The following is an 18,251-nucleotide window of genomic DNA, read 5'->3' as shown; positions in this document are numbered from 1 at the left end:
ATCCCACACTGACGGATAGCAAAAGTTCCTTACCTTGCGAGTAGCACTGGCCGTAGTTTTCCTTGTTGCACTGCAGCACTTTGTGCTGGATGAATCGCACAATGTCGGAGAGGGCGAACGTTTTCTGACAGGACCCGCATGTTAGGATATCTTGAGTGCCTTCAGATTCTCCGGTGTCTGAATCTGCGGAAATTAAAGGGGTAGAAGAATTAAAAATTATTATCTCATCACAGCTAATTTAATGAATTTAATTAGATTTCTGCTGCCGCTAGTACAACAACACAAAGTCTTCGGGAAGGCGAAAGATGAGTGACTTCGGTGGCCGAAGCTGGCGGCCAGCAAAGTGGAGGTGGTTTTTACACGCCTCTTGGATTAATTAAAGGGATCGAGCGTTCGTTGAAATTCTTTTCCGTTTTCAACAATTTGGAGTTGGTGGGACTAATAGTGGTCGAGTTCCATCCACGGTGGCCCTTTATTTCACGAGCTACAAGAATAATAACCATTGGCCGTTAGTGTCAGGAACTGGAGGAATTTCGGTTGACACACCACTCTTCTTCCCGACAGCCGAACCAGACAGTAGGAATCCCTGCCCGCAGGACAATAGCATTCTTGGCGAAAGGTTCTCTAGCATCTCGCTCGGTTCTCTTCTAGGCAGCAGCGGCGGCTGCAGGGGGAGACAATAAAAGTTTGTGTGAAAACACTTTCCCAAAACTTATTTATATCAAGAGTTATAAATTGCGCTATTTTCATTTTTGGGAATTAATATAATAAATTTTACCCCTCTCCAGTTTTACCGAAGGCTAGGCGCCGGACTGGTTAGCGGACACGAGCGTCTCACTACTAATTTTCGATGGTGTATAACGCTGTGCTTCGAAGGACAAATAAGTTCGATTTTATCTTCGTTCTTAACAGAAAAGGCTGATTGCGCTCGGTTGCGGTGAAGAGGGGACAGGATAACACTAGATCTATTGGAAGATGTGTAATTAATGTTTCTTACAGCAAGGAGAAGGATTCGATGCGGGTGCCGTAAAGAACATGGTTGGCTGGGCAGGAGTTGAGGCGAAAGTAGCGGAAACAAAATTGAAATAAAAATCACTGCCAGTGCCAGAAAACTCCAGATGAGTGCTAGTAGAGTAGTCATTAAATAATAGGGCGGTTGGTCGTAAACTTCCGACCGGCTGCTTAGTGGAATCCTTGCCTTGCGTGGTTGCCAGGATCTTGGTTGGTCTAGGCGAGCGAGCAAACCAACACGGAGCAACTGAAGCAACTGTGGCGGTTATGGTTTGCTGCGAATTGACCTATTTGCAGAGGAATCACATAAAATAAAAGATCCGGCGCGAAGGGGTCCATGAAGAGGACATTAGTTCCAATGCAGCGCAAAAAGGGGGTTCGATTTTACGACCAGGCGAAGGATCGAAACAATTAATATGGTAATTTTTAGCTGCTTTTGCCTTATTACACACGCCAATTGTAGTACTGCCGCACTCGATGGCACTAGCAGAGAAAACTGTTATCCAAGTGCCATATATTAGGCTAATTCGTGCGAACGATTTAGGAGACCGCTGCAAAAGTTAATAAATAATGCCGCAATCTTTGCTAGAGGACGATATTCATATTATAGCAGATATGTTTTCAGCTCGAGTTGATGGTGCAGAGATCGATGAAGATAAATTTTATTGACCTTTTCAACGTGGATTAAAACAAGAGCGCGCTTTGCGTAATGAAAAAGTGCGTTACAGGGGCGGTTGCGTAAGTAATTGCTAATTATTACGGGCGGCTTTGACGATGTTATTACGTAAAAGCCAAGAGTAATCTTAAGCGTGAGTCACATTTGGGTGGAGAAAATGGTGATTCGATTTGTTGCGAAGCATAGCACAGCTCGAGTCCTTTATCGCGAATGTCCACATGAGAAATTCGCGATTGTTCCACAGTCAGTATTGTTTTCGTTTCGCCTTTCTATTCGCGTTTTTTTTCGTCCCTTTCCGTACGTGTTTCTGTGGTCGAAGCTAGCTGACAGTCGTATATTTATTAGATTAATTTTGGCTCTTCGGGGAAAACTCGGTTATCGATTCGACAGGAGCGGCTTTTTGTCCCACTCGGGGCGCTTATCGCTGGACTGGAGCGTGCAAAAGGGATGCCAGAATAGAACTATCAATAATTTGATAAATGAACCTGCCGTCTCGCAGTTGTCACTGTTTGCAAAATGTTCCAACATTGGCTGGGAAGGTCATGGAATAGACGAACAGAGACGCGATGCCGCATTGTTTTTCCCCCATGCCAGAGCGGACAATCAATGGTCTTCGTCCTCACTGTTGGTATGGGAGTTACGGTTGAGTAATGACACCAAATTGGACCATGGTGGCGTCACAGTCTGTCTTATCCGAAAATAAAAGAACAATCGAGATTAGGCGATAAGCAAACACAAGTTTGTCAAGTTTCGCTAAATGGGCAAAACAACAAGCAAACAGAGCCGAATTAGTCGACGAGGGACACAACCTGCTACCCATAAAGCAAACATCGATCGGGGCAATACGTGCGACCAGCCACTTGCGTCATTAAATTAATAAAACTAGAGCTCTCTGCGGTTGAACCCGGTCGTACGTACAGCAGCCACACAGGCCGTGGCTTTTGCGGTTTGGCCTGCTGAAAATCTATATCCATCTGCTCTGGTAATTCGGGCTTCCCACCAGAGGCTGACGCTATTAAAACATATATATGTAGAGCAAATAATCCCCCGAAGTGATGCGAGAGGGATTAGGCTTTTCGATGTAATATTTGCACATCAGTCGTCCCGTGATCCGGTTTGGCCGGAGTGGAAGCTAGAAAACCCTAGTAACCCCGCAAGCCGAATTGGCGACTGTCCATCGTGTTACAAATTAATTAAATTATCGTAATGCCGACACGTCCAATCGCACCATCCAACCGAAATCACCCCTGGAGCGATAAATCTTCAAAAGCATCATACATAATGCTGCGAACGCACCCAAGCCCGTCTGTCTGTGCCTTCCTCTGTGCTGACCATCGGTCAGCGCGGTTCGGTAATCTTCGGCACGCTGGCCGAAGCAAAGGATATCGAAAGGAAGCGGGAAGAAAACGCACGAATAGCCGTAGGTCGACGAAAAATGGGCGTCCACCTCTTTTCGGACAGTGACCAATATCCGGGCTCGGGCAAGGGGTGCGAGTCGAAGCCCGAAACGACCGAGAAAGAGAAGTGGGTCGAAAAGTTTAAAAATAAAGCAAACAGATAAAAGTGAAGTGTGCGAGAGAGAGAGAAGGGAACCGAGAGCCGATCGGTAGCCAATACGGGAGCCGAAACCGGGTGTGAGAATGTTTAGAGAGTGTCCGAAAAATCAAGAGGGGGTTGGGCGGATCAGTGGGAGAGGTGGAAGGTAGAAAGCACGAACAACCAGCGTTTTGGGATGGATTTAATTGAAGCTTTCAATCGATTGCTTTCGAAACTAGTTTGAGCAGTTTTCGGGGAAAATTATTATTCACTCCACCGCAAGAGCTAAACGATGTTAGCTTTCGGTCGGTGGTTGCCGATTGTGGCCGCGTAATGGATTTTGCGGTTATCATGTTGCCTGGCAACTCTGAAGCTGTGATCGAATAAAATTTTACTATTAAGTGCTAAGTGTGATAGCGAGCAAAAAAATTTTGTGATGCAGCTTTTGTGGGGTTTTGCAGAAAAACCCAGAGGTTTCGCCTTTCATTTAATAACCTATAATCGAAGCAAATGAATGGAGGTGGCGGGCGATGGTGATTCCGGTCTGCCTCCTACAACAATGGACGCCCAGCTGAAACGAATGCACGGTCAATCATTGTCAGTGCACGCAGCCCTGACAGACAGCTGGAACACCCTAATCAAAATGGAGACCCCGTCCGGCAGTGTAAATTTTCAGCCCTTCGAGAATCGGTTCGTCCATTGTTTGCGGGGAGATAAGATTGGCAGTTTCTGCTCTTTTGAGGCCTGCCTCATTTGGAATGGTGTGTCAAAGCGCTAGTGCCGGTTCAGTTGAACCATGACAAATGTGGCAAATGGTAAATTGACACTGTTTTTCTTTGTTAGTTATAAGAGCGAAATTGAAGAGAATCGGACAGTACAATGAGAGCAACATAAGTTTACAGTTTCAGGTTCAAAGTGGCAATGAAAGATGTTATTTCTTCCCTGTTTCATTCAACAGCGATTCCTAAACGTCATGTTGGTAATAATTTGACTGACGCACAACCGAAGTATGAAGGTCAGTACTGCTTTACCGACGTGACTGTGCGGGAGGTGTTATTTAACGTCAACCAAAATGCATTCGAGGTTGCCAGTTTGTTACTTACTGACTTGAATTGGCAATAAAGATCAACTCGCTGAGTCGCTGATGCAGAGTTGTTTTCAAATGAAATTGATTCATTTTTAATGAGACCAAAAATTTCCTTAAGAAAATTAATCCAATCGTAAATTAAAATCTAGAACCTTTGATTATTACAAAGTTCCACCCCATGGAGTCTGATTTTTAATACCGACTTTTGATATTATTCAGAATAGTAAATTAAACCCTTTTTAATGTCCCTCAAAGAACCTTTTACAGGCTAAAATAGTTTGCTATTTTGCATATTAAAGTGATGATTACTCGTTCTCAATCCTCTAACATTTTGATAACAATGCGTAAAACTACGCAAAAATTGTAGCAAATATTTGGAAAATTACAATATATTCAATGCACAGACTAATTTCGATCAAAAATCACTCTAACTTTCACGGGGAATATCTTTAAATGACTTTCAATGCTTTACACCGTATTTCGTCTTTTCAGTTCCTTCCGTCTATTACATGAAAGCATTTTTGAGAGTAGTTTTTACTCTATTGTCGTTTTCGTTTTCGCGGTTGCAGAAGATCTGGGTCGAAATACCCATGGAATCAGTGTGTGCCGCCTGCGACAGCTACGAAAAACGTTTGAATTGGTGAAACTAACTAAGGTAGGGGTTTTTCCAAAACATTTGTTGTGGGTGTTCGATATAGAGAACATATTCAATAAAATGTACTCCATATTTTTGAAGCATAAAAATGAAACTGAACATTTCACACAGTCATTTCAACTCGAACAGGTTCATATTCACTTAATTTTATCCGGCTACTGTCATCGAATCATGATGAACATTTTCACTATCAAATGTGTCTAACTACGGGTATTTGAATTTATTCATCCCTCTATATGAAGTACTGTATAAAAACCCTCAGTCTCCGTTAGCGCTAAAAGTCATTTTCGATTGACAATCATCAGGTGATAGTGACGCCAAATATCTTATAATACCAATATAGTTCTCTCACGTGAATTCCTGAAGACACATTGAAAATGATAGAAGAGCTAGTCACGTTTTCGACCGCTTGGAGCGTCACTTCTGATTTTGTTCTACAGGACATTCGAAAAAGAATAACTTTTGACAATAATATTACCCAAATGTGTACACTGAAAAAAAAATCCACATATTATAGTGAAGTGGACTCGAACGAATATTTTATATAATGAGAATTAAGTACGCTTGCAAAACAATCAAGAAGGTTATTTTATTTGTTTTGTTAAGGATGGCTTCTCTCGTGATACTGGAGTAACCGATCGAAAATTTGTTTTTCGCGCTTCCCCGATGGGGGTTCTATCCAAGTAGCGACCATCTGAACCTACCAATGGCTGTCAGAAGTTGTGAACAAACTGAAATTAGCTGATCGCAACTGTCTCGTGGATTAAAACAATTGGCGCTTCTAATGACAAAACATGTGACTTGTACATCTAATCTGTTCTACATGTCAAGTCAATAAATTTAATATTTGGAAAAGTGTAACTCGAATGAGTAGATTTAAAATTATGAGTATGGAAGATTTGTCATTAATGTTTTCGTTTAATTTTAAGAATTTTAAAATAAAAGAATTTTTTTTTATCGCATTATTAGTTTACGCCAAGAAAGAAAGTGAAAGCTTAATACAATAGTATACATATATTCACCATTGTGAAAACAAGGAATTTACAAGTGAAGTTCCTCGATAAGCCACATCAATTTTATTATTATTATTTTTCTCCCGGAATGGCGTTAGATTTATATACAAACAATTCCGAATGACTTCGTGATTAGGGCGCAACTAGATACGAAACAAGGCAATGATTTGCCTTCATCACGAAATAGTGTGGAATTACGTACGAAATCTGCAATAAGTAATTTTTTCACATGATTTGTCATTTTTCTGTGAATGCATGAAATTGAGTCAAATAAGTCTAAATTTGAGTATTTTCAGTTTCGTGTGTAAGAATATCGGTCACACGCTCACAGAAATTTAACAACAATGATACAATAAGGAAATTTAAGCGGACATGAGCTTTTCGATGGGATTTTATGGTTTTATAGTCATAGTTTCTTCTAAGAAGTTGTTTCTTATAGTTAATCCTTTATTTACGTTCAAATAAAAATTGGGGTGGCCCTAAAATCGACGAAATAAAATAAATAACTTTTTTATTTGCAGAAATAATTGTTTACATTCTTCGGCAAAGTTGTGAATCAACCACTGTACAGCCCGTCAGCTGTCAAAATCAACGCAACGCTTTCGAGCAGTTGTCATGTAAATAACAAATGTTTTATAAGCGAAATCGACGGTTAACAGCGTCATTAAATGACTTTGTCAGGCTCTGGTTGATACTATAATCGATGCTTTACTCGCGATGTGGGAGTGGGAGTGATTACACTCGGACTAGTTTCTATAAGACCAGGTGCTATTTAAAAAATTTTTGTTGTTTTGTATAGGATCTGTTGACTTTTTCGTCTTTTGAGTTTCTTGAGGACAAAATTCTCGAAATGCCAAAGACGGAACTGTCGACAAAGTGAGAAAAATTACAAATTGAAGTATTACATCAAGAGCAAGTTGGAATACTTCTGGGCGAATCCCAAACAACACATACAAACGGAAAGGGATCTGTCTAGTGTTGACTAAAGATTCAAAAAAAAAAACGGGCTAAAAAGATGAGTGCTCCAATCTCATACATTCTCTTAACGAGAGAAGATTGAGCATTCCCAAAACTAAAATAAATTGGCGATGGAACTTGGTTAGATTTATGAACAAGTTCACAAGTTATAACTTGATTTTGGTTCCAAAATTTTTAATGAAGGTAGGTACTTTTGGTACTTTTGACGTTTCCAGGTTATTCATAGCAACGAAATGAAGTTCAATCTTAACGTTCTTGGCGGATTTCACAGATATTAAAGTATTTTGAAGAAAAAAACCTTTTTTTTATTCGAAACTTTGGAGGAGCTTAATGCATGGTTTTGTTAGCATTTTGCGCAACCGGAAAGCTTAAGATTGTCAGATTAAATGTATAGCAGGGGCTACAACCAGGTTCTAGAAGGCTTTCTTCTACCGTTCAACGTTAAAAGTTCGCACTTATAACAGAATAATACTGTTATTCACACCAGTGGATAAATCTAACAGTGGATTAAGGATCAGAAAGTTAAATTGCTGGGCTGGGGTTCGATTTGCGGATTTAGTTCCTGTTGAATATAACTGAGGAATTCTGGCTCGCAAATGTTACGCTGAGAGTGAGCAGTATTATCCTGTTGTTGTGGCCTCTGTATTTTGGGATATGCACGGTCACATTTCACTATCTGAACCAGTTTTTCAGAATAGCAGAGAATAATTGTGGAAAGGTGAACCAATGTATATTTTTGCTTCCCTACTGATTCTTGAACTTTTTCTGTTAATTTTTCCATCCGCAATTATGATTATTTCGGTGTCGAAGACATAACTAGGTAAACATTTTATACCTAACCGTTTCTACAAGATGTTTTCCAAACAATGACATGACAAGATATAACTAGCTAGAGACGACTTAATTTAACATAAGGGTTCGTCGTCGTCGCTCGTCGAGTGTCCAACATCCAACCGTACATCCATGTAATTTTCCAATCAGATTGCGTTCCCCAGCAAGAGCAATAGAGAGCAAACAACCAACCAATCGACCCGTCAGCAAATCGACATCTGACAATCATCCTCGCGCGGTTGGACACGCGCTACGCGATAACGCCCGCTGATCGGAATCGATTTTACTTCCAGTCTGTTGGACCTCTCTGTTTTCCCCTCGCCTTCTTTCAATACATTTGTGGGGGGACGGGAGCAGCAGCTGTGTGTGAGCATGGCGCTCAACTGACACCACTATTTAAAAAAAAACACTAATCAGCGGTGGGTGAAGAAGAGGACACCGCCCGGTGTGAGCACATATATCCGTTTGCCACCCACGCATTGTCGCGCCGCCGGTGCCATCCTGGGCAAGATGCAACGGTCTGTCGGGAACCAACGGACGACGGACAAACAGGGCGGCCAAACACGGCTAGATATTAGCGTGATACATTTGTGTGTTGACAAAGTGATAAGAGCGGACCAGGTCTCCATCAGCCGCGCGTTGCGTGTGATAAACAAGAGGGCCCTTTGTGTCGTTCGGGTTCGGGAAGCCGTGGAAGTCCTATGGCGACTCATCGCTGAAATTGGTGCTGCAGCACAAGACTAGCCCTGGCTGACCCGATTCATCACCCGGGTGTATCGCACAGGTTCCACAGCGGTAAAGGTAAATAAACGGGCAACAAAGTACCAGCTTGTTCTGGTTAACCACCTCCGCACACGGCGCGTTCAGGTCTGTTGGTTTGATAAGAGACTTTGACGATCGACCGTTGGTGACACTGCCGGTTCCAATGGTAATAACAGTATCCTCTGGCAGCGCACCACATTTAGTTCCAGCTAATGCAAATATGTTTGCCCAGAAAAAAAAAAACGGCGACCAGGTCCAGGCGAGACAATAACAGAACCTTTTTCCTCTTCGGCTGATAAGAGTTCGGCTTCTGACCTGGTGGAAAGGTTCCGCGTCGGCGGTTCGAGGTAGCGAGCAAGAGAGACGAGGTCGCAACACAAGTTCTTTTTCCGTAAGCGCTTAACGAGAACGTCCGCCTACACGATAGGGCAAATATCGCAGAGTGGCTTTCGTTTTTTTTTTACCTTCACCAACACACAACGCTAGTCAGCACATGTGGAACGCTCAATATTTGCACTATGATTATTCAAATTTACGACTGGGCGATTTGAGTTGGGTTTTTCTCTTTCTTTCTCTACACTACGTTTGGCAACTTTGAGTTCGATGGGCCAGCGCCAACACGAACCGACGCTTATCGGGGACTACCCAAGGCTGTTCTATGATATCAACACCGTTTACTAGACCGCATCGAAACCGGTTCCACCCACCTGGCGGGCGGAGGCGACCGGAAATCAACGTGCAAAACCTGACACATTACGCCACATCCTTGACTTGCATTAATCGCATTCACCCCGCAGTGAAAGTGCGAAACGCCACCTCATAGCTGGTCTAGTTACGCTAATTCTGTTATCGTCCATATAAACATCGCAGCTAGCAAACAACGGAATCAGTCAGCCAGTCAGCTGGGTATGACTTCCGTGGACCGAAGCGCCCGAGGGCAGTGTACGACAACGATGCCGACGTACGACATCCGGGGAGGTAACGCAGTTCAACGCGTCCACAAATTGGACATATTTCAGTTCCAGTAAACGCTATAATCACTGAAAATAGCCGGCAGCCGGCCACCCCCGTCATCGAACGTCGATTGACAGCAGCAGCCGTGGACCAATATCATTTACAACTTCCTAATCGAATTTGGGACGTTATTTTTTTTTTTGGTTGTTACTTTCCGCATATTGTTGTGTCCGCCCCGGTGGTTTCGGTCCAGCTGAAACCCTCGAACCTTGCTTCCGATTTCAATCAAAATCTTTATGAATAAATAAATAAATATACGCGTGTGGGCGAAAGCGATGGCAAGGTCCTACGTTTGCGTGGAGAGAAAGACTTTCCCTTCGGGCTGCCGCAGGAGAGGGCGGACCGGAAGGTTCCGTTTTCATTCATCCCTTATTGTTTGATTATGAACCGATATGAATTTTTATAGATCTGAGTGTGTGCTCTCGTTGTCGAAATTTCGTCCACGTCCCGCCTGCGGTTTTTCTAGTACTAAAGTAGCGACATTTCTACCGGCAGGAGGCTCATTATCGAGTGCACGCGAGGGAGCGGGGCTTCGGTTGGGATTCTTAAATTGGAAAATCATACATTAACCACACAACGAACAACTGCTGAGTTGCCTAAATTGTGGTATTGTAGCAGGAAATTGACCGTACAATTCTTGCTTGAACCTCACAACACCGTAACAACAGTGTAACAAAAAAGTGTCGTGTTAAAATGTATACCTATTACCACTACTGGAGTTATTTTTTAACGTTTTGAAATTGTTAATTTTCGCTTATTAAAGTTTGAATGAGTGTAGAATACTTATACAATCGAAATCTGACAAGTAGATGACACTTTAGTGAAGCGTTAGCTAGAACTCAAATGACAGTGCTTGACTACTGTACAAAACAAACATTAAGTTATAGCTCGCAAGTAAGGCAATCTTCAAGCAATTCGTTTGCTCGTATTTTTTATTGAAATGATTATACTGTTAACAAGCAACTCAGGAATAGCATTTCCACACCCCCTTCTTATGATCCCATTCAGCTCCGGGGGCGAGAGGGTCGAAATTTATTCATCGAAAGTCAATCAAATCACAACGCGAAACCTACCCCGGATGGAAAACAGTTTTCGCGCTGCCCTCAGCACAAATTTCGCGGACCAATTTGCCCACGACTAAGACCGCCGAAATTAAGTACGGGCTTGTTATTGACGTCGTCGTCGTCGTCGCTAGTGAATCCACCGCGCACGATACCAATCTGCCAATTTCGCGAACCTAATGAGTTTCTGGCAGTGTGGTTCTAGCAGACAAGACAATTGCTTCGAAGTTAATAAAATTTTATCGCTTCGATTGCGATGTTTCGCATTCCCGGTGTAATCGAAGGGAGCTGGGTTTCCCGGTTTCCCAATCCACTTACAGTCGAATCGCCCGATTAAAAGACAATCGACGCAATTGCCAGCGAGAGAGCGAGCGCACCCTTACGAAGATGCTGTACTTTTCCGCTTGAATCCTTTCGCCTTACCGGAACAAACCGTTCCTCAACACAATTGAAAGCCGATGTCCTTCTGTCAAGAAGTTGACCGTTAACTTTGGGAATCCGAACCCTCGATAAATTTGCGAAACGACTACTATTGCAGTCCTGCGGTGGTCGATCACGCCTCCACTATACATTATATTTGGTCACGGATTAGCACTCCCCTTCGAGCATACGCACATTCATCCCTTGCGCTCCGGTGTGCCTTCGAAGCTGCTGCTATTGAGCAACAACAGCGAGAAAAAACAGGAAGCGAAATAAAACGCACTTTGCCTACGGTTGAGTTGGGAAAATCCTCGAACCGATCACGCAGTGGAGCCGACAGCCAACAAGTTTTCCGTCTCTCTCTCCTGGCGTACTCGCTACAACAACTACTTGACAGATCAAGGATAAGTGGCCGCCCTCTGGACCCGATGGCGGCGACTGTTTCAACTTTTATTTCGAATTTCTTGCTGCGGGATTCGGGTACTCTTCAGGCGTTGCTCGCAGCTCGGCAGCGAGCTTTGTTTTCCCGATGGTCGCGCAATTGCAATTGCCTGTCGCCAACAGCTGGCAGTGCGCGAATGACTTGCAGTTGCAGTTTTTCGACGTTTCGTGAAACGGAACGACGACGACGACGGGCTGGGTTTGAGTGGTGCTTTTGTTGTGGCCACTGAAAGTCGTATACGCGTCCTGCAGAGCGCGCGGTGCCCACTTTGACGGTTTTATTTCTTTTCTTTTTTATTTTGCTTTCAATTCGAGAGGTTTACTGTTGTATATCGGAATGCACTGATTCTAACTGGCAGAGCGGTTGGAGAGGAGAGTGAAAAAAAATGTCAAATTGAATTATATGGGATTTATCTGGACGCAGAACGAACGGTGAAACCCTTTTCGCCCGGACCACTTTTTGGAAACTTAACAGAAATGTTCAGTGAGAATTTGATTAGTTTTTGAGCAGTGTTCAAGCTGAAGAAAGCATTTAACATCGGTATTTTATTTTTCACCAAATGAGGTGGGTTTAATGTTTTGTTTAATTGTGTACACCAATTACCAGCTTAAATAAATTAGATCACAATGAGCTTATGAAAAATTTAAATCAGTTTTTGGTGATTGATCTCTAAAGGGCGAACCGGTGGAAAGAGCATGTCAAAAAATTTTCTTCTGGACAGATTCAATTCTAGCGGTCCAGCGACTCGACAAGACAGCAATCTAGCGCAATCTAGGTTTGCACCAAGAACACGAATGTGAGCTACCCATTGCAATGTATGATTAAGTACTGTGTAATCAAATATGATTGTATTCAACTTGCGATGAAATGTTTGCACTACTACAAAATGAAAGCATAGAACTCGTTGATCAAATGTTGTAGTTTCAAACAGTCGGATAAGGCTTCGATTACCGCGAATAGTTTAACATCATCTGTGTAAAGTAGTGACACCCAGGTGGCAGTATAGTGGCGACTTCGTTGGTGAAAAGAAAGGTACCTAAGTTGCTTCCTTGTGGAACACCGGAGAGATTGGTAAAATATTCCGACTCTTCCGAATCAATTTTCATGCAGAAATCTCGTTCCGTCAGGTATAATTTCATGTTTATGATGAATTGCGAACATTGATTGACCAAAAAAGAGACGAAGGACGAAATGGAGTATCAGGAAAAAATGTACCGGAAATGACTACAAATTGTGCTGGAAAGCGTCAAATAAAAATGTCCAGTATTTCACTAAAGTCCATCCCAAAACTTAACCGATCAATGTAAACTGAAGTAAATGCTGTCCCGAAAGCTACCAATCAATCTAAAGAATCACAATAATTATCGATTCACCATTTATGATGTAGTGCAAAGGATTTTCTCACTTCCTATTAAAAATAGATCAGACAAGCAACACGGCATAATTTGAGACATTAAAAGTCTTGTGAGCCGATTTTAATGAAAAACTGTCAAAAAACTATATACATAACTCCGAAAGAATAGGAAAAAGTTTTAGAAATTTATGCGGAATAAGATTGTGGTCCCCGTGGCTCTGTGGTTTGCGATGTCGGTCGGCTAGCTCTCCCACACGGTTGTGATACCGGGTTTGATTCCCAAACGAGTCGAGGATGTTTTCGAGCTGGAAATTTTCTCGACTCAGCACTGGGGCACGGTGTATCGTTGTACTTATCCTACACATACAAAATGTACAGAAAACAATATCGATAACGAGTTCTCTCAACTAATCTAGTTGATCGAGACCGTTATTAGCCCCAAGGCTAAGCGTGCGATATTGTTGTTGTTGCGGAAAAAGATAGCACTCTATCGAAGTTTGAATGACTGGAAAAATTTGTCATTCATGTAGCAAAAAATATATATGAAAAAGTTTAAAGTTTTCTGAGGAAAATACCAATCACAATTTGGCGAATCACAATGTGTTATTTGAAGTGTCTTGATCCAAAAAAAATAGTTTCGAAGGTTTGGTTTTTTTGGTAAGATATCTACCGCTATATCTGAGCATAGATTTTTTTCATTAAAATATTGGGAACAAGACACGGGAACACGTATTAGGAGGTAATCATTACGGAATGATGCTTAAAAAACTACCATTCTCAATGTGAATGATTTGGTAAAAAAAATTCTTTCGATGCTTGAAAAATGGTTCAAAAGAATAAAATGTTGCGGTTCAGGTAACAAGAAAAGCCAAAGTTTATTATCATAACTGCTTTCGAAATTTGGTTATTTGCTAATTGCATATTTAATTTAAGTTTATTGTTTCTGTTGTAAGGACAAAGTTGAATTTCTGATACGAATTTCTTTATTATCGTATCATTGTTAGTGCATCGGTGAACATCACTGTTTTTAGTTAACATTTAAATATATTTTATCTTTTTTTTGGCAAATTATTTCTCAGGTTCCCGAAACACCTTGGAAAGTTGTTCGTCTAGATAAAAAAAAACTTTAGTAGTTTGAAAAATTTAATAGTCTTCAACATATGTAGGTCTTCCACGCATGAACCAATTAAAACAAATGTAATTAATCACTGACTAAACTAGCAATAATTGACATTAGTTAAAAATGTTCGTTTAAACAAATAATAATTGTTATGAAAATTATGCCTATTTATCGTCGAATCTATGGACTTGCTTAGAATAATAAGTAAATAGTTTAACACCCTTATTTCCAAATTCTCATACTGATTTGAGTGATAAGGAGAAAAAAAAAGAGCGCCTCGCTGCGGCACTTAAAACTAGACTTGAAACTTTAAACTCGATTATCTCACAATCTAGAATATTCAAGCGATTAGTTACATCTTATCTTTTTAGATCATGTTCTTTGTTAACATTGTCCATTCTAAACAAATCAATTTTTCATGAATTAACTTTAATTTTACTGAAAAACATTTTTATCACAATTTTTCACGCTCAAAAAAATTGAGTTTTTGGGAAAATAGCTATAAAAATGTCCTTTTATAAAACACACCGCAAATCAGAGTAGGTTTCGTTCAGTAGAAAAACATCGTCATTAATCTATTGTGGTAAACAAAGTGCGTTTTCTTACTCGAGGGGAATCGTGATTGGTAACAGCCAAATATTTGAACACCTGAATGCTTCTGGTGGTGGACGGTCTCCGGGCGCGCCGCTCGCATAAGTTCGCGATATTTGACAAGAAATATGCTTATCGTTCGACTTCGTAATAAGCTTACTCCAAGCGCAATATTGTTCGATTTCGTTTCTAACCGCGGTGATAAATACATCTCCTTTCCATCGCAGTCGTGGAGATGCAGAGGTAAACTCCGACGGTATCCGACAACAGCGATTGCTACACCTTTTTTCTTACGATATCCTTGACCGTAAGGACGTAACTGGTGCCGTTAACGATCTATACGAAGTGGAGGCTACTGAATTGTGGTAAACTATTTCCAAGTAACCATATACGTGGTTTTTGTGAAACTTCAATAGCTCAGATTCATCACGGAGGAACAACTACAAAATGTGCGATTGTCAAGCTCAAGCTTAAATAGCTACAAAAATGACCGCTTACGGACATATGAAAATATCAAAATTGTATATTTTTTTCCAAAGCAAAAAATCGGAAATAGAAGCTTCAAAGAAAATTTAAGAAATAAACTTCAGACTGAGAAGCGAAAAACATTTGTTGATTAGTGGAAAAAGCTTTTGAACTTCAAGATATAATAGAATAACTTTTGTAGCATGATCACTACTGCATTCCCAAATTGATTGAATGTTTAATTTATCAGAATTGCATCATTAATTCCAAACAATAATTAAGGTAAAAAATGAAATAAAAAGAGACTTTCAGGTAAAAATGACACCATTTTAATTGAAAAAAAAAAACTTTTTAGAGACTAGATTTAAAATAGAGGCCAAGTAACTAAAACGAGAACTACTTCGAGCACTAGAAATAGGAAAAAACAGATCTGTTTGTTATAAAAACCTTTAGATTTTAATAAATTGTGGGTTTTTTTTTTCACCAAATCAGTCTGGCTCTACAGAAGCGATAAAAGCTTGATCCAAAATTATCAAGTTCAGAGCACATTTGATTTTTATGATGTACTTTTTTTTGATAAAATTGGGATTCTAGGAGATATTTGTAATGATTCTAGGCCTACATATTTGTAATGAAGTGCATAAGCTCACAATACGAATGTCTTTTGAAATTGTATCTTTATTTATTGTACTCTAATATTCCAATAATTTATTGATCTGAACGCTTGTTTCGATAACTAAAGGAAGTTTAAACTAGATAAAAGAAAGGGAAAATTAATTATGTTTTTGAACTGTAGGATGCAGAGTAATTATATTTATTTTTAATTTTACCTGTCAACAAAGCCAAATTTATTGCGGAACGAAAAAGACCTAACGTTTCGACATCGGTTGGTAGCTTCCTCAAAGAAAAAATCTAGTTTTATTTCTCGTCCTATGGTTTTCAAAGTAAAGATTTGCATTTCACAGTATGAATTGAAACGACAAAATTTTATAATTTTATAACTTTGCAAATGTTTTTCTCTGTTCTTGTAGGAGCTTGTGACCACTGCTACCATTAGATATATTGTGATTTTTTACTCAATTAAAAAAATCAGATAGTTCGGCAAAGAATTTGTTTAAATCGCATAACGTGTCACGTATGCATTATAAATTTACAGAACGAAGTTAGTGTTTTTCTGTCAATGTTATGCTCCGCTTTACCTTATTTTATTTAAAAAAATAACTGTGGTGGATACGAAGCGCTCTAAAAATCGTGTAAATTTCGAAATGTGCGTTTTTCGAAATAACCGCTAAATGTTGTCGAAAACAACTACAGAACAGGGTGAATTCCACCTACGTAATAAAATAAAAATCAGACAAAAATAGAAAGGTCAGGTAAACTCGATGAGCGTTCAGAAATTCGATTTTGGGCATTCAACCTACACTCTGAACGAACGATTTGGAAATTAAAAATAAATAAGTAAAGCATTTTTGTTTTCATTTTGCAAACTTTTCCATTAGCCGTCGGTCATGCGAAATTTTTTTTTTATCTATTGTTTCTCACTTCATTATTACATGTTGTAGTCAGAAGCAGGTGCTACCAGAAATAGAGAGCTAAAATATATATATTCAAAAATTTTCCTGCTGAATTCACAATTCATCTACCTTCCAGCACGTACCTGAAGTAACTACGAAACAATCACAGCCAGTACAAAATAAAAATTCAAGAAACACGCTTTAGAATAATGACACCAATAAAACTCTACACACGGAGACATTCACTGTACGGGTTTGGCCAGTGCGAGCAAACTCTTGGATTTCACAGGACCCTAACATTAAATCATCACAGCAGCTCGTTTTTGGACCCTCTTGAGCAAAAACGGTCGAAATAGGATCGCATCTCTTTTTTACCTTCTCATATGCGGCACCAACAATCATTCCCCTTGGTCATTTGTGTACAACAGGATGAAAAAAAAATGTTCTTAACCATAAATCAGTATAAGGTATCCGTGATACGGCTCGAACGGAACGACCACAAGTCAGTTAGAAAATGCAAACCTAACCTAATCACCGCCAGCTTTAAAATCACCATCCGCTAAAAAAAACGAGCAAAAAAAGGTAGCAACAAACATCACTCACGGTCACGGTTGTGGGAGTAGAACCCGGCATCCTCGCTGGTGGACAGCATCTTCCTGTACCGCTCGTTGTACCACTCGCTGTGCAGAAAATAATTCATCTATAAAGCTAGATAATCACTGCTGAACTGCGCTGTTATCACTCTTGTTATATCACTTGTTCCGTTTCCGGCTGCTAGAGTCCTTTTGCATGGCACTTGTGGTGAATTCATTCGCTCTCGCACCTACCGCGTTCGCTATTGTTTTCCGATTTTTCGGCGCGAACTTTCACCGTTTCACCATTCGTTCGGTTCGTTTATTCATTCACAAAAATAAAACAGAAAACACACCGAACACCGATTCAAAAACTCGCATACACAAACGGGCTCCAACTGCCGATCAGCGATCGGCTCCACACGAACACACACACCCAACAATGCACAATCAATTAAAAGTATCCTTCACCGGTGAGCGACCAGATCCTCACCGCGGTGGTCGTCCAGTGTAAAAAATGACACCCGGTAGATCGTGTGAGGGTACGTACCGCACTTCCGTAATAATTTAGGAAATAAATGTTCAACCGACCGACCGACCGACGACCGCTCTGGGACACGTCTTTTTTGTTTCTGAACCCGTGTGTAGACGACCTGGTCGATTGATGTCCTGATGTGGTCCCGCTCTCGGAAGACAACACACGCACGCACGTCCGTTCGTCCACTGTTTTTTTTTACCCTCGCCTGCGTTGCGTCTCTTTCGTACGTACCAGCAGTTTGTGTATATGTACCAACAAGGAGGAACGATTCTGTAATCGCCGCAAGACTCAATCACCGTCGTCACCATACCACCGGATAAGTTACTTCTCACTTGCTTGGTCTACGGGATTGCACTGACTGGCTGGACTGGGATATTTTTCCGAAAAACCATCGTCCTCCTCGGCTGCTTCGCCACCACCAACACAGACCGCTCTCTTTCCACTCTTTGTGCTATACGTTTCTAATAATAATATCCTCGAGAGCCCTCACCGCGCGCACTTCTGCCCGTAGTCCAATCGACAGACCAAGGCAGCAAGGAGGCAAACAGAGGGAGACCGACAGCGGAGACCGAACCAACTACGAGTGTGAGTAAGAGAGAAGCACTGAGCCC

At 40.9% G+C, this 18,251-nt stretch overlaps 1 protein-coding gene across 3 annotated transcripts in view; it reads right to left on the bottom strand.

The window, feature by feature from the left end:
• The window catches only part of LOC129726729 (B-cell lymphoma/leukemia 11B), a 188,616-nt gene that overhangs the window by 28,975 nt on the left and 141,390 nt on the right, over positions 1–18,251 (bottom strand). For 2 of the 3 annotated variants that reach the window (XM_055683769.1, XM_055683770.1), the window contains exon 2: positions 34–183. In XM_055683769.1, coding sequence (XP_055539744.1) covers positions 34–183 — 150 coding nt within the window. Of the gene's footprint in view, positions 1–33; positions 184–17,133; positions 17,994–18,251 lie in introns of those variants that run through there. The other variant, XM_055683768.1, reaches the window with a different exon arrangement.

The sequence above is a fragment of the Wyeomyia smithii genome, chromosome 3, assembly GCF_029784165.1.
Source record: "Wyeomyia smithii strain HCP4-BCI-WySm-NY-G18 chromosome 3, ASM2978416v1, whole genome shotgun sequence".
In the NCBI taxonomy this organism is placed as follows: domain Eukaryota; kingdom Metazoa; phylum Arthropoda; class Insecta; order Diptera; family Culicidae; genus Wyeomyia; species Wyeomyia smithii.
The sequence above is the reverse complement of the archived record's forward strand: the minus strand, read 5'-3'. Positions and strand labels throughout refer to the sequence as shown.